This window comes from Marmota marmota, unplaced genomic scaffold, assembly GCF_001458135.2.
Source record: "Marmota marmota marmota unplaced genomic scaffold, marMar, whole genome shotgun sequence".
NCBI classification, from domain to species: domain Eukaryota; kingdom Metazoa; phylum Chordata; class Mammalia; order Rodentia; family Sciuridae; genus Marmota; species Marmota marmota.
Window position 1 is genome coordinate 12,541,711 of NW_026000016.1, and position 14,357 is coordinate 12,556,067.

Here is a 14,357-nt window from a genome sequence, read left to right on the forward strand (position 1 = left end):
AGAGAGATATATATATATATATATATATATATATATATATATATATATATAAAAGATATGGTATCTTAACCATTTTTAGTAGTACAATTAATGATATTAATTATATCCACACTGTTGTGCAACCATCTATTTCCAAATTTCTCCATCACTTCAAACATAAACTCTGCCCATTATGCAATAATGCACAGTTGCTCCCTCCTCCCAGTCCCAGTGAATTTTTAATATGAATTCTATCTCTATGAATTTGCCTATTTTAGAGACTTGGTTTTTTTTTCTTACTGGCTTATTTCACTTATCATAATGTTTTCAAGATCCACCCATCTTATAGCAGGTATCAGAACATTCCTTTATATTGTCTGAATAATATTGAGTGCTCCAACTTTGTTCTTCTTCAAGATTATTTTGGTCATCTGGGGCTCCTTGCAATTCCATAGGAATTTGAGAACTGTTTTCTCCATTTCTCAGGAGAAAAGGAATTTTGATAGGAATTGTGTTGAAAGGTAAATTGTTTAGGGTAGGATTGACATTTTAGCAATAAATGTCATGAACTATCCATCCTATCCATGAGCTAAGGGTTTTTTCACTTTTTGTGTCTAGTTTCTTTCACTAATGTTTGGTATTTTCAATGTACAAGTCTTTTCACTTGCTTGGTTAAATTTATTCCTGGCATTGAATTTGTTTAGAGATATTTAAATGTAATTATTTTCTTAATTCTTTTTTGGATTTTTTATTGCACATGTATAGAAACACAACTGGGTTTTGTGTGTTGATCTTATATCTTGCAGTTTTGCTGAATTTGTTTATTAACCCTGGTAGTTGTCTTGTAGATTCTTTGGAATGTTTGTATATGGGATCATATACTCTGTGAAAAGGGATATTTGTATTTCTTTCTTATTTGAATATCTTTTATTTTCTATTTCTTGTATAATTGCTCTGGCTGGAACTTCCAGAACAGTGTTAAATATCAGTGGTGAAAGTAAGCATCCTGGCTTTATCCCTAATCTTAAATGAAAATCTTCTCATCTTTCAGTCTTGAATATGATGTTAGTTATGAAATTTTCATAAATGTCCTTCTCATTTGGAGAAATCTGCCTTCTATTCTTAGTCATTGAGTATTTTTTTTAACATCACAGTGTGGGATTTTGTTAATGCCTTTTCAGCATCTATTGAGAAAATTACGTGTTTTCCTTCGTTCTATTAATGTGATGGATTGTGTTGACTGGTTTTCTCCTGTTGAATTACCCTTGCATTCTGGTGTAAATCCCATTTGACAGTGATATAGAACTATTTTATTATGTTTTTAACTTGTGTTGTTAGAATTTGTTGAAGACTTTCACATCTATATAAATAAGAGATAGTGGTCTAATTTTCTTGTTAGGTCTTTGGTTCTGATATCAGTGTAAGAAGTGTTCCCTCTGCTTCAATTTTCTGAGAGTGTTTGAGAAGGATCATTGTTAATTCTCTTTGGATATTTGGTAGAATTAATTAGTGAAACCATTTGGTCCCAGACTTCACTTTTTGGGTGTTTTATGATTATTGGTTCAATTTTAATTGTTATGTCTATTGCGATTTTCTATTTCATTTTGAGTCAGTTTAGGTAGTTTGTGTGTTGGTAGGAATTTCATTTGTTTAGGTTACCCAACTTGTTTGCATACAGTTGTTCATAATATTCTCTTATGAATTTTTATACTTCTTTTATAATGTCTCTACTTTCATACTGATTCGGCTACTTGTGTCTTCTTATATTTTCTTCGTTGAACAAAGTAATGTTTAGTCAAGTTTATTGATCTTTTCAAAGAACCAACTTTTGATTTTATTGATTCTATTGGTTTTGTATTCTCTATTTTGTTTATCTCTTCTAAATATTTCCACCTTTCTTGGTATGGTCTGAATAATTGTGCCTTTCCAAAATTGTTAGGATGAAAGATCCCCTTAGTGATAGTATGAAAAGTTGAGGCCTTTGCAAGATGACTAGACAGAGATTAGTGCCCTTATGAAAGAGTTCTTGGGGAGCTTGTCAGCTCCTTCAATGATGTAAGGACATAGTGAGATGATGCTTGTTTTAGTCAGCTTTTCGCTGCAATGTCTAAAATACCTAACAAGAACAATTTTAGAAGAGGAAAATTTATTTGGGGGCTTATGGTTTCAGAGGTGTCAGTGTCAGTCTATAGTCAGTTTCATTCCTTAGGGCTCAAGGTGAGGTGGAACATCATGGTGGAAGAGTGTGGTATAGGGAAGTGGCTCAAGACATTGCACCATGAACGAGAGAGAGAGAGAGAGAGAGAGAGAGAGAGAGAGAGAGAGAGAGACTCACCAGATACAAAATATATACCGAAAAGGCATGCACTCAATGACTCACCTCTTCCAGCCATACCCTGCCTACCTTCAGTTACCACTCAGTTAATCTCAGGGGATTAATTCACTGATTGGGCTAAGGATGACATAACCCAGTCATTTTACCTCTAAGCCTTCTTGCATTGTCTCACACTTGAGCTTTTGGGGGATACCTAATATCCAAATCGTAACACTAGCATATAGTCTATATTGGGAATTGTTCTATGTGCATGTGAGAGGAATGTATATTCTCCTATCATTAGATTGAATTTTCTACATCTCTGCAGATTCTAACTGGTTTGTAATGCTCTTCATTTTCTCTATGTCCTTATTGGCTTTCTGTCTAGATGTTTTATCCATTATTAAAATTGGTATATTGAATTTTCTAACTATTAATGTAGAACTCTCTTTTCAGTTACTATGTGTCTCTTTCTGTACTTCACTTTCAATGTATTTATGTTTCTGATCTAAAGTGCGTCTGTTATAGACAGCATATAGTTGGATCATGTTTTATCCATTCTGTGAATGGATGTCTTTTGATTAGAGAGTTGAATCCATTTCATTTAAGGAAATTGCTATAAGGACTTGCCTTTGCCATTCATTTTTCTGTTTGTGTTCTGTATGTCTTACAGCTTTCCCCTGACCCCCATTATGCTCCCCCCCCCCAAGTTTAGTTTATATTCTCCTAGGGAACTCCTTTGATTCCTTTCTCATTTCCTTTTATGATGTTTCTAAGAGATTTTTTTTGTGGTTGCCATGGGGATTAGATATAGCATCCTAAATTTAAAACAATCTATGATCACATCACTTAATGATGTGGATACAGTCTGAGAAATGTGTTGTTAGGCAATTTGAATGTCGTGCAAACATTACAGGGTAACCTTATACAAACTTATATAGTATAGCCTATTGTTCCTTGGCTATAAACCTAAATAGCATATTACTGCACTAAATACTATATGCAGTTGTTACACAATGATTAGAATTTGTGCATTCAAATGTATCTTAACATAGAAAGGTACAGTTGAAATGTGACATACAAGATAAAAATATTATACCTGTATAGGGCACTTGCCATGAATATAGCTTTCAGGTTTGGAAGTTGCTGTAGGGGAGTCAGTGTATTAATGGGGAGTAAATGTGAAGTCCTGGAACATTACAATACTATTATTAATGCTTAGAACTCAGTACACTTGGGCTATAGTAAATTCACAAAAACAAAACAAAACAATTCAGTACTGGGTTAATTTTAGCTTACTGTAACATTTTGCTTTATAACTTTTTATTATTTTAAAACTTTTTGACTTTTGTGATAAAACTTAATAAAAAACAAATGCATTGTACAGGTGTACAAAAAGATTTCCTTCCTTTATATGCTTATTCTAAAATCTCTTCTATTAAAATTTATTTTGTATTTTTAAACTAGTTCTTAAACACAAACACACACACACACACACATTAATCTCAGTCTACACAGGGTCAGGATCATCAGTATCACTGTCTTCCACATCTACATCTTGTCCCACCGGAATGTCTTGAGCGGCAGTTACACCCAGGGAGCTCTCACCTCCAATGATAACAGTGCCTTCTTCTGGAACATCTGAAGAGCTTGTCAAAGGCTCTTCTTGAAAAGGTATCTTTTTTCAGAAATATGTCCACAGTGTTTGCTTCTTTTTTTTCCCCATCACTAATTGCTTATAAGCAATTAATGCACCATGAACATTCCTCTCTATTAACAAAACCTTTGGTATTGGGATCCAAATTTTCTAACTTTTTAAGGAGCTTGTTGAGGTCTGCAAAGCTTCTGCTAATCTCTTTGTTAGGAATTTTTTGGAGGTTTTTTTCCTTCTTGGTTTTTTTTCCTTGTGTCTTCTTCAGCTATATATTCACACTAGGTGACAGGAATTTTTTAGCTGCTTTCATCTTATGGAACCACCATTATGTATGTAGTTCCTTATTGACTATATTATTGTTAGCCAAAATATCTCATGACTGAATATTGAACTGATACCAATTTAACCTCACAGACACAAAAACTCTACTCTTACACATCTCTGTCCTCTCTCCTTTTGTTGTTCCCAAATTTATCTTTATACATTGTATGCCCTGTAACATAAACTAATGATTATTTTTATTTATTTGTCTAATAGACTCTATAGGAAATGTGGAGTTATACCCCAAATAAAGTAGTACTTGTTTTTTTTTTATATTTATCAATGAATTTATCTCTACTGGGGATTTTTATTTCTTCCTTGAACTTAAGAGTTACTGTTTATTGTGAATTTCTAAATTTCCCAGTGAACAAGATTGTTTTTGAATCTTCTAAATTCCCAGAGAGAGAAATGCATCTTTTGCTTCAGATAGTCTTTTGTGTGTTTGGACTCTGATATTTGGATCAGGAATCTGAGGGGTGTGGATTCAGCTTGCATGGTGTTCTAGCTCTTTCAACCTGAGTTATAATTTAGGAAGAACATAGAGGAATGCCTTGTATCCAGGTAGCCCCAGACAAGTTAGAACAGATGTATGCATCATTTTGTGAGTAGGTCAGCTCAGCTCCCTCCAGATCCATGGAAATCGTTCCACACTGGGAACATGGGATGTCACCACTTTAATACTGCTACTTGAGACTACTACTACGTGAATACCATGTCCACTTTTATATCCCTGATACTTTAAGACTTTACCATTTAAAAGATTGCCACCACACCAGGGAGACAGTAAGTATGGGCATGTGAAATTACTACAAAATCTGTTTTGAAGTGCTCTTTTCTTTGGATTCTGTACTCACTCGGTAATCTGTTTTGACTGTTTTTCCAGAATTCACAAAATTAGTTCTAACAGCTTCTGCTTATTTTTTGATATTTCTGTGAGGAGATGAGTGCTTCCTTCTCTACCCTTTTGCTGATGTCTAATGCTAAACTCTTAGTTTTTAAGCCTGATGACTTTTGAAATTTTGTCCTTCAGCAATAGTGGAATAGAAGAAAATTGTAGCCAGTTTTTGTTGATATAGTGTATCTTTCCTACCTTATGTATTGCATCAGTTATGACTAATAACTTAATTTGAAAGGCAGATAGCTGTGTAGTACCAAGAAGCAAGTCCTGTTTCTACTGTAAGTTTGAAATAATAATTTTTACTACATAAAAACAAAGCTCTTCTTCAATTGACTTGAGTAGTTCCATTGTTCTTTTTTTAAATTTTTTTTATTGTTGGTTGTTCAAAACATTACATAGTTCTTGATATATCATATTTCACACTTTGATTCAAGTGGGTTATGAACTCCCATTTTTACCCCGTATACAAATTGCAGAATCACATCAGTTACACATCCATTGATTTACTTATTGCCATACTAGTGTCTGTTGTATTCTGCTGCCTTTCCTATCCTCTAGTATCCCCCCTCCCCTCCCCTCCCCTCCCCACTTCTCTCTCTACCCCCTCTACTGTCATTCATTTCTCCCCCTTGTATTATTTTCCCCTTTCCCCTCACTTCCTCTTGTATGAAATTTTGTATAACCCTGAGGGTCTCCTTCCATTTCCATGCAATTTCCCTTCTCTCTCCCTTTCCCTCCCACCTCTCATCCCTGTTTAATGTTAATCTTCTTCTCATGCTCTTCGTCCCTACTCTGTTCTTAGTTACTCTCCTTATATCAAAGAAGACATTTGGCATTTGTTTTTTAGGGATTGGCTAGCTTCACTTAGCATAATCTGCTCTAATGCCATCCATTTCCCTGCAAATTCTATGATTTTGTCATTTTTTAATGCAGAGTAATACTCCATTGTGTATAAATGCCACATTTTTTTTATCCATTCGTCTATTGAAGGGCATCTAGGTTGGTTCCACAGTCTTGCTATTGTGAATTGTGCTGCTATGAACATCGATGTAGCAGTGTCCCTGTAGCATGCTCTTTTTAGGTCTTTAGGGAATAGACCGAGAAGGGGAATAGCTGGGTCAAATGGTGGTTCCATTCCCAGCTTTCCAAGAAATCTCCATACTGCTTTCCAAATTGGCTGCACCAATTTGCAGTCCCACCAGCAGTGTACAAGTGTACCCTTTTCCCCACATCCTCGCCAGCACTTGTTGTTGTTTGACTTCATAATGGCTGCCAATCTAACTGGAGTGAGATGGTATCTTAGAGTGGTTTTGATTTGCATTTCTCTGACTGCTAGAGATGGTGAGCATTTTTTCATGTACTTGTTGATTGATTGTATGTCCTCCTCTGAGAAGTGTCTGTTCAGGTCCTTGGCCCATTTGTTGATTGGGTTATTTGTTATCTTATTGTCTAATTTTTTGAGTTCTTTGTATACTCTGGATATTAGGGCTCTATCTGAAGTGTGAGGAGTAAAGATTTGTTCCCAGGATGTAGGCTCCCTATTTACCTCTCTTATTGTTTCTTTTGCTGAGAAAAAAACATTTAAAAGTTGGATTGGACATGATTTGACTTCTTGTGATTAGAAAGCTAAAATTTGAGAAATAGCAGCAAACATTAGAATTTTTAGAAGGAACCTCACAGAATGATCCCAGTTATTCTCATATCCCCAAAGAGAGTTAATCCAGATCTTCTCACAATTAAATTTGACCTTACCTTACTGAATCAAAATATCTCAGGTTTTAATCTGACAATTTATATCTTAAAAATTTACTGTTTCTCATGTGTAGGTAGGACTAGGAACAAATCATATTATTTAACTGTATAGATTTATCTAGACATTTGCTTATCTTTACAAATGATTGTGGATAGCAATGCAGATATAAATGCAGGTTTATATCCCTCTTTGAACACTTTCCATGCTTGTGGAAACAATATCTGGAACGCACAGGACTCATGAAATATAAGCATAAATCAACTTTACATTTGTCTCCCTGTCTCCCTTTAAGTTTTGTAGGTAAACCAAATTCTTCCTCTTCCCTATGAAAACTCAAGCTGGCTCTGTGACTTTTGTGGTAATTTTTAGGTAAGACAAAGCCCTCCAGTCAGAATTAAAATATCCACATCAATGTAATAAACACAAGTGATAACTTAATTTGAAGCTAAGGTTTTTCCACCTCTACTGACTGGAGCTTACTACATGAGATTGCCCTTAATGGGGAAAAGGGACTTGCCAGCCCTCCCCAACCACTTTTCTTTTTCTCTGTCTTGCTCACCTGGGTTGTGAGTTGGAACATGCTCAAAGAGTAGAGGAAATGGAATACAGAAAATTCTGAGGACATGAGAGCTTCCTGATGGTCTAATATATGCTTTCTCTGAACTTGAATAAAAAAAAATGATCCTTCTGTGAATGCTTCTGTAATTTCCTTGAACATGTCTTGTTTCCTTTCCTTTTGGATCACTGAGGGTCTCTTATCTGTGTTCTGAATGGAGTCTCCTAGATAGTCCATAGGTCATATTCCAATCTGCCTGTCTTGACACACATACATGAAGGTTATACCTTGCATATGTGCATTTACCTGATGACAGACCCTTATTCAAACACATTTTAGGGTTCTGTATTTATTATCTTTCAACTTTTAAGTGTTTAACAAAGTGCTCACATAAGAACAAGTCACTTGAATAATAAGACTTTTTCAAAAGTTTATGATCCAAATTGAACTTCATTAGAGTTCACACCATAACAGGTAGTGGAACATTGCGCTTCCAGGGTATTTCAACATTTTGTAATTTTCTGGAAATGACAAAAACCTACACCAAATATTAGGTCAACTTTTGATAAAACCTGACAACCCTTCTCAATACTCTGTATTCTTTTTTAACTCATTATAAATACCACTACCTTTCAAGTGAGATGTAGATGCCTTGCCAAGCATAAACATGATTTTCTAAATTTTGTAATAAATTCTAATTTAGACTATCCCTACTAAATAAACAAGAAATTCAAAAAATTGGCTATTTTGCTGCCAATTTTTATGCACAAATCTGCCTGTGCTTTGGAATCATATCTTTAGATACAAAGATTCTGCAGCTTCACTATAATGATACTGAATTAGAATTTACAGAATTGGGTTCCCGGAAGCTTAACATTCTAACACTCCTGAATCGTACTTTAAAATGTCTTGTACATATCCTTACTTCTGCTGGTCTGACAAGGAAATAGTTACTGGTTGAGACATTCAAAATATGGTATGTTTTAACCCTTTTTCTGTAAATTAATAGAAATCTTTCCACAGACCCCTCCTCACCAATAGAGGAGAATCCTGAAAATGATTTAAAACAATGCCTTCATACATTTTGTTAACCACAATATGCACTGAACTAGTTTTGAAATGCAGGAGCTATTGTGTTATGGCTTCCTCGAGTTCAGGGGTGAGTGAAAACATAAATGGATATGTATTCTGCCCTCTGCCATAGTTTGGATATGATTTGAGTTTGTTCCTCTAAAGGTTCATGTACTGTAAGGTTGGTCCCAATATGGCAGTGTTAAGAGGTGGTAAGACCTTTAAGAAGTGGGGCTTAGCCACAGTCATGCACATCTATAATCCCATCCATTTGGGAGGCTGAGATAAAAGAATCACAAGTTTGAGGCCAGTCTGGGCAACTTAGTGAGACCCTATCCCCAGAAAATAAAAATAAAAAAGCACTGGATTGTAGCTCAGTGGTAGAAGACTTACCTAGCATGTAAAAGTCTTGGGTTCAGTCCCCAGTACAAAAAAATAGATACTGATTGATTGATAGGTAGATAGACAGATAGATAAAAGAAGTGGGGTCTAGTGGAAAGTATTTAGGTGATTGTGGATACCACCCTCAGAAGGGATTAATGTAGTTCTCATTGGACCCCAATTAGTTCCTGAGAGCAAGTTATTTTAAAAAGAGCAAGCTTAACTCCTGAATCTATCTGGTTTCCTGTCTTGCCATGTATACTATACATTCCCTCTCACATTTATTCCCACTATGACACCATCCACCATGTTATTACACACGGTGAGGGGAGCCTTGCAGTATGCCATCATGCTCTTAGACATCCAAAACTGAGCTAAATGAACCTCTTTTATTTACAAATTACCCAGACTGTGGTATTTTGTTATAGGACAAAAAAAAAAAAAAAGATACCTTCCATCTTCCCATTAATAATTATAGTCCATTCACACCCTACTGAAGATCCGAGTGGAGTTAACCATCTTCAGTGATTTGAATCTTTTTTTTTTTTTAAAAGATAGAGAGGGGAGAGAGAGAGAGAGAGAGAGATTTTTTTTAATATTTATTTTTTAGTTTTCGGTGGACACAACATCTTTGTTTGTATGTGGTGCTGAGGATCGAACCCGGGCCGCATGCATGCCAGGCGAGCGCGCTACCGCTTGAGCCACATCCTCAGCCCAGTGATTTGAATCTTTGAATTTTGAAATGTTAGTATGTGTATTAATGTTTGGCTTGCTACCTAAAAATCATCCAGGAGAGTTTGGTGAAATTAGAGATTTCCAACGTTTCTGTCCTCTACCCCTTTTTCTGTCATTTGGTCTGGGATAGTACCTAGGAATTTAAAGGAATTCTGCAGACAACTGTGGAAATTATTGCCCCAGAGGTTTCTGACTTGTTGTCCAATTCAAGAATGTTATCAATTGATGGAATTTCAGTATGGAAGCTACCACCGCAAATTCCATGATTTTTCCCTCCAAATTTACAGGTTTGACTGTGTACGAAACAAAATGTGGGTTGCAATCTTTGGAGTGGTGTCTGCTGCCTTTGCAGTGGTGAGCGGCTTTGGCCTGATGTTGTACATTGGGGTGCCATTTGTGATCATAGTTGCAAATTCACCATTTCTTATTCTAGGTGAGTAAAAAAAATGTGAGGCTACACATTGTGTATATAGGGGGGTGGGATAGATAAGGGAAGGAATTGTATTTAGCTTGCTGCACAGATCCAAAATTAAGTGTCAGGAAACAGGAAAATCATATTGAATCATGTATCATTAGAATTGCAAAAATCTAGTACCCCAAATAGACAAATAGACAGGGGACATGAACAGCAACTTTTCTTCTCCCTCCCTCTCTCTCTTTCTCTCTACCCCCCTCTCCTCCCTCCCTCTCTCTCTCTCTCTCTCTCTCTCACACACACACACACACACACACACCTGCAAATATAAGAAAAAACAAAACCCTTGACTTCTGGATGAATCAAGGAAAACAAATTAGACTAAAAGTGATACAGCTTATTTTCTTATTGGAATAATCAGTTCTAGCAAGATTGAAGATTTGGGGAAGGTTGTATGCAAATGAACACCCTCGTATTCTTCTGTGGGAAAATGTAAACTGACACTTTTAAATTTTTTTTTTTTGGTCCAAGTTTGCAACAAATCAAAAGATTTAAAAAGGGAGCATCTTTGACCTACCATTTTCATTTCTAGGAATTTGTTCTAATGAATAGACAAGTAAATAAAAGTAGATGTATGTTCATTTTGGTATGATTTAGAATAAGAAAATATCAGAAACAACCCAATCCCATATCAATATGGGATTTGTCAAGTTGAACATACCATACTGAAATACTTGAATTATATTCAGTCTTTTTGAAAAGGTAGATTATGTAAGTTAAATGAAAATTTCTGGTTATAAAGCAGGATTGCTTGAAACGGAGAGATAGTTGTATGATACTTACATAAGACAAATTCTAAACGGATGCTATCTCTGAAGTGTGGAATTACACAATTGTTTTCCATTGTTTTTGTCACCTGCATGGTATCTTCAGAATTTATTTTATAGTAAGCATGAGAAATCAAAAGTATTTAAAATTTGGAAAGTAAGCAACTTGGACAAAATAATTTTTTGGTTTTCTGGAGGAGGTGGTGGATGTGCTGTCCAAAGGGTGTCAGTTTATGGTGGCTCTTCAAGGAACACCTCTGTACACACTCAATCACTCCGTGTATTCTGGAGCCATAAGTATCTATAGTTAAGGTGCATTATCTGATTTAGTGTAAGCCATTTTTATACTGCCTCTGTATATATAGAATTGTGTATGTGCACACACATATATGATTTCAGCAATTTAAACAAGAAATGTGTGAGGACAATTTCTGAACAAGATTCTGTAAGTAATAAAATTAGTTTTTAAATACCTAACATATCAATGAGTTCATTCTTGGTCCTTAGTGCTTGTAATTGTTCCCTTTTTTGTCTAACTGAACACAACTGGAATTCTCAAAGCTGGTGACAATAAGGGTGCCACAGTGCAGGTTATGATAGACTACATAGCTTTGTGCTCATTTGGATCATCCTATCTTGATCATACCCAGGGAACATCTAAACTGGAGGCAGGTTGCAATTCCCAGTATTCTCCCAAATTTAACATGTAGTCCATAAAAAAATAAATTGAAATTAAAATCTACACTTCAGTCCCAAGTACTGATGTTATATCAATACCCATGGAAGCAAAGGCTCACAAGACTGAAAGTAGTGTGAACTTTAGTAGAAAGTTTGAGGGAGGTGCAATTTATCTGCAACATGCTTATGTTACCCTTTCTAGTTCCCTTTTTTGGGTAATCTTTTCCCAGTCTTTATTGATGACTTCAGAATCCTTGAACATTCTTCTGTTCTATTTCAGGCCAATCATGAATTGTCTTTGTGGAAAGGAACTAATTGCCTAGTAGGTGTTGATAAATAAAGGATTCTTAAGGTTTACTGTGGTACATATTTCTGATCTCAGGAGCACTGGCCTTAGGAGCAGTGAGATGATGTCTTATCCTTAGCAAGTGAAATTATTAGCATTTTAGATGTCCAAAATAGACTAACAGGAAATTGCATTTGTCTAGATTTCTGGGTCTATGTCTGTAGAGTATGAGATACCATTCAAATTTACCACATAAATAGCCTGATGTTAACTGTACAACACATATATCCAGCTTATATTTTAAGTAACAGAATGTTGGCTGGTTGTATTTGTATGTTAGTGTAAAATGGCTTACAAAAGAAAATGATCTTCTATGCAATCTAGTGAAATCAAAGATACATTGCTGGTGCTACTTCAGCTAACACTCAATCAGCTAGGTTTCCTGATCTCATCACTCAATTACCTTAAGTGAAGGCTAGGACCAGTGTATACCATGCTATGTGCAAATAATAGGGGGCGTGTGCAAAACAAAGACTTAATACAGAGAATGGAGTGGTGAATTCTGTTGTGTATTCAGAGGCAACTTGAGAAAGCATCATAGAAAAGTTAGTGTTTAAGCAGAGAATGGGCAAGATAAATAAGACCTTGAAAAAGGAAAAGGTTGATCTTTTTAATTTTTGATTTATTTAATATGTACGAAGATTCTGTTTCTTTTTTTTTTCTAACAGGTGTTGGGGTTGATGATATGTTTATCATGATTTCTGCCTGGCAGAAGACCAGTCTTATGGATAGCATAAAAGAGCGGATGGCCAGTGTCTATGGAAAGGTGGCAGTGTCCATTACAATCACCACCATCACCAATGTCCTGGCCTTCTATACAGGGATTATGAGTTCTTTCAGGTCCGTACAATACTTTTGCATCTATACAGGAACAACCCTGCTCTTTTGTTATTTTTATAACATCACCTGTTTTGGAGCATTTATGGCCCTGGATGGTAAAAGAGAAATACTCTGCCTACGCTGGTTGAAAAAGCCAGATCAGAAATATTCCTCATTAAAAAAGGCCTGCTGTCTCCCATTTTCTTCTGTCCCAGATGAACAAGGAACTGATATCCACCCAATGAATTTGTTCTTTAGAGACTATTTTGGTCCTATACTCACAAGAACCATGTCCAAGTTTTTTGTGGTGGTGATATACATTTTGTACATCATAAGCAGCATATATGGGTGTTTCCAAGTGCAGGAAGGTTTACACCTCCGAAATCTAGCAAGTGATGATTCCTACATTACACCATATTTTAATGTAGAGGAAGATTATTTTTCGGATTATGGTCCCAGGGTTATGATTATTATTACTGAAAGTATTAACTACTGGGATGAAGATGTAAGGGAAAAATTGGAAAAATGTATAGAAAATTTTAAAGAAAATGACTATGTAGATAGAAATCTTACAGAGTTTTGGTTACACACATATATGGATTATATGAAAAGAAATGGACAGGAGCCTAATGATAAGGATACTTTTATGAATAGTATGTCTCAATTTTTACGTAAATTTCCAGTTTTTACATATGATATTAATATTACATCAAATGAAATCATTTCCTCCCGGGCCTTCATTCAGACTGTGGGTGTTTCTTCCTCAACCAATAAGAAAATAATGTTACTCCAATTACGAGAAACAGCCGAAAAGTGTGAGATTCCTCTAATGGTGTATAACCAGGCATTCATATATTTTGATCAGTATGCTGCAATCATAGAAAACACTGTGCGGAATATCATGGTTGCGTCGACAGCTATGTTCATTGTTTCTTTATTGTTAATTCCTCATCCAATGTGTTCCTTGTGGGTAACTTTTGCTATTGCTTCTGTGATTGTGGGCGTAACAGGTTTCATGGCATTTTGGAATGTCAATCTTGATTCCATATCCATGATTAATCTTGTCATTTGTATAGGATTTTCTTTTGATTTTTCTGCACACATATCTTATGCATTTGTTTCCAGTACTAAGACTTCAGTAAACCAAAAATCAATTGAGGCATTATATCTGCTAGGCTATCCAGTGTTACAAAGTGCAATTTCAACAATAATAGGAGTGTGTGTTTTAGCTACAGCTAAAGCATACATCTTCAGGACATTTTTCAAGATTATGTTTCTTGTTATGGTATTTGGGGCTGCTCATGGCCTAATTTTTATTCCAGTCTTCTTAACCTTTTTTTGAAAGTTTGTTTGAATATCCACTGACAAATCAAAGACCAGTTATAGAATTGCCTCAATCCAATCTGATAAAAAAATGCACTATTAAGAATAGTCAAATAAACTTTTAACAAAGGCATGTTTCCTTGACTTGGAAATCCTACTTTAAATTGTTATTGAACATATCCTGAGAAAAATTAATTAGTCTTCCATTAAAATATATTTACTAAATTAGAAAGTGTTGTCATCTTTATTATAGTGTCTACAATCAAGTATAAGATTAGAAATTTATT

General features: G+C 35.3%; 1 protein-coding gene across 1 annotated transcript in view; it reads left to right on the plus strand.

Annotated features, from left to right (window-relative positions):
- Ptchd3 (patched domain containing 3) overlaps nucleotides 1–14,089 on the plus strand; it is a 17,340-nt gene extending 3,251 nt beyond the window's left edge. The window contains exons 2-4 of the mRNA XM_015483298.1: nucleotides 397–500; nucleotides 9,950–10,095; nucleotides 12,597–14,089. Of these exons, the coding sequence (XP_015338784.1) occupies nucleotides 397–500; nucleotides 9,950–10,095; nucleotides 12,597–14,089 (1,743 nt within the window). The remainder of the gene's footprint in view (nucleotides 1–396; nucleotides 501–9,949; nucleotides 10,096–12,596) is intronic.
- Nucleotides 14,090–14,357: the final 268 nt, after the last annotated feature.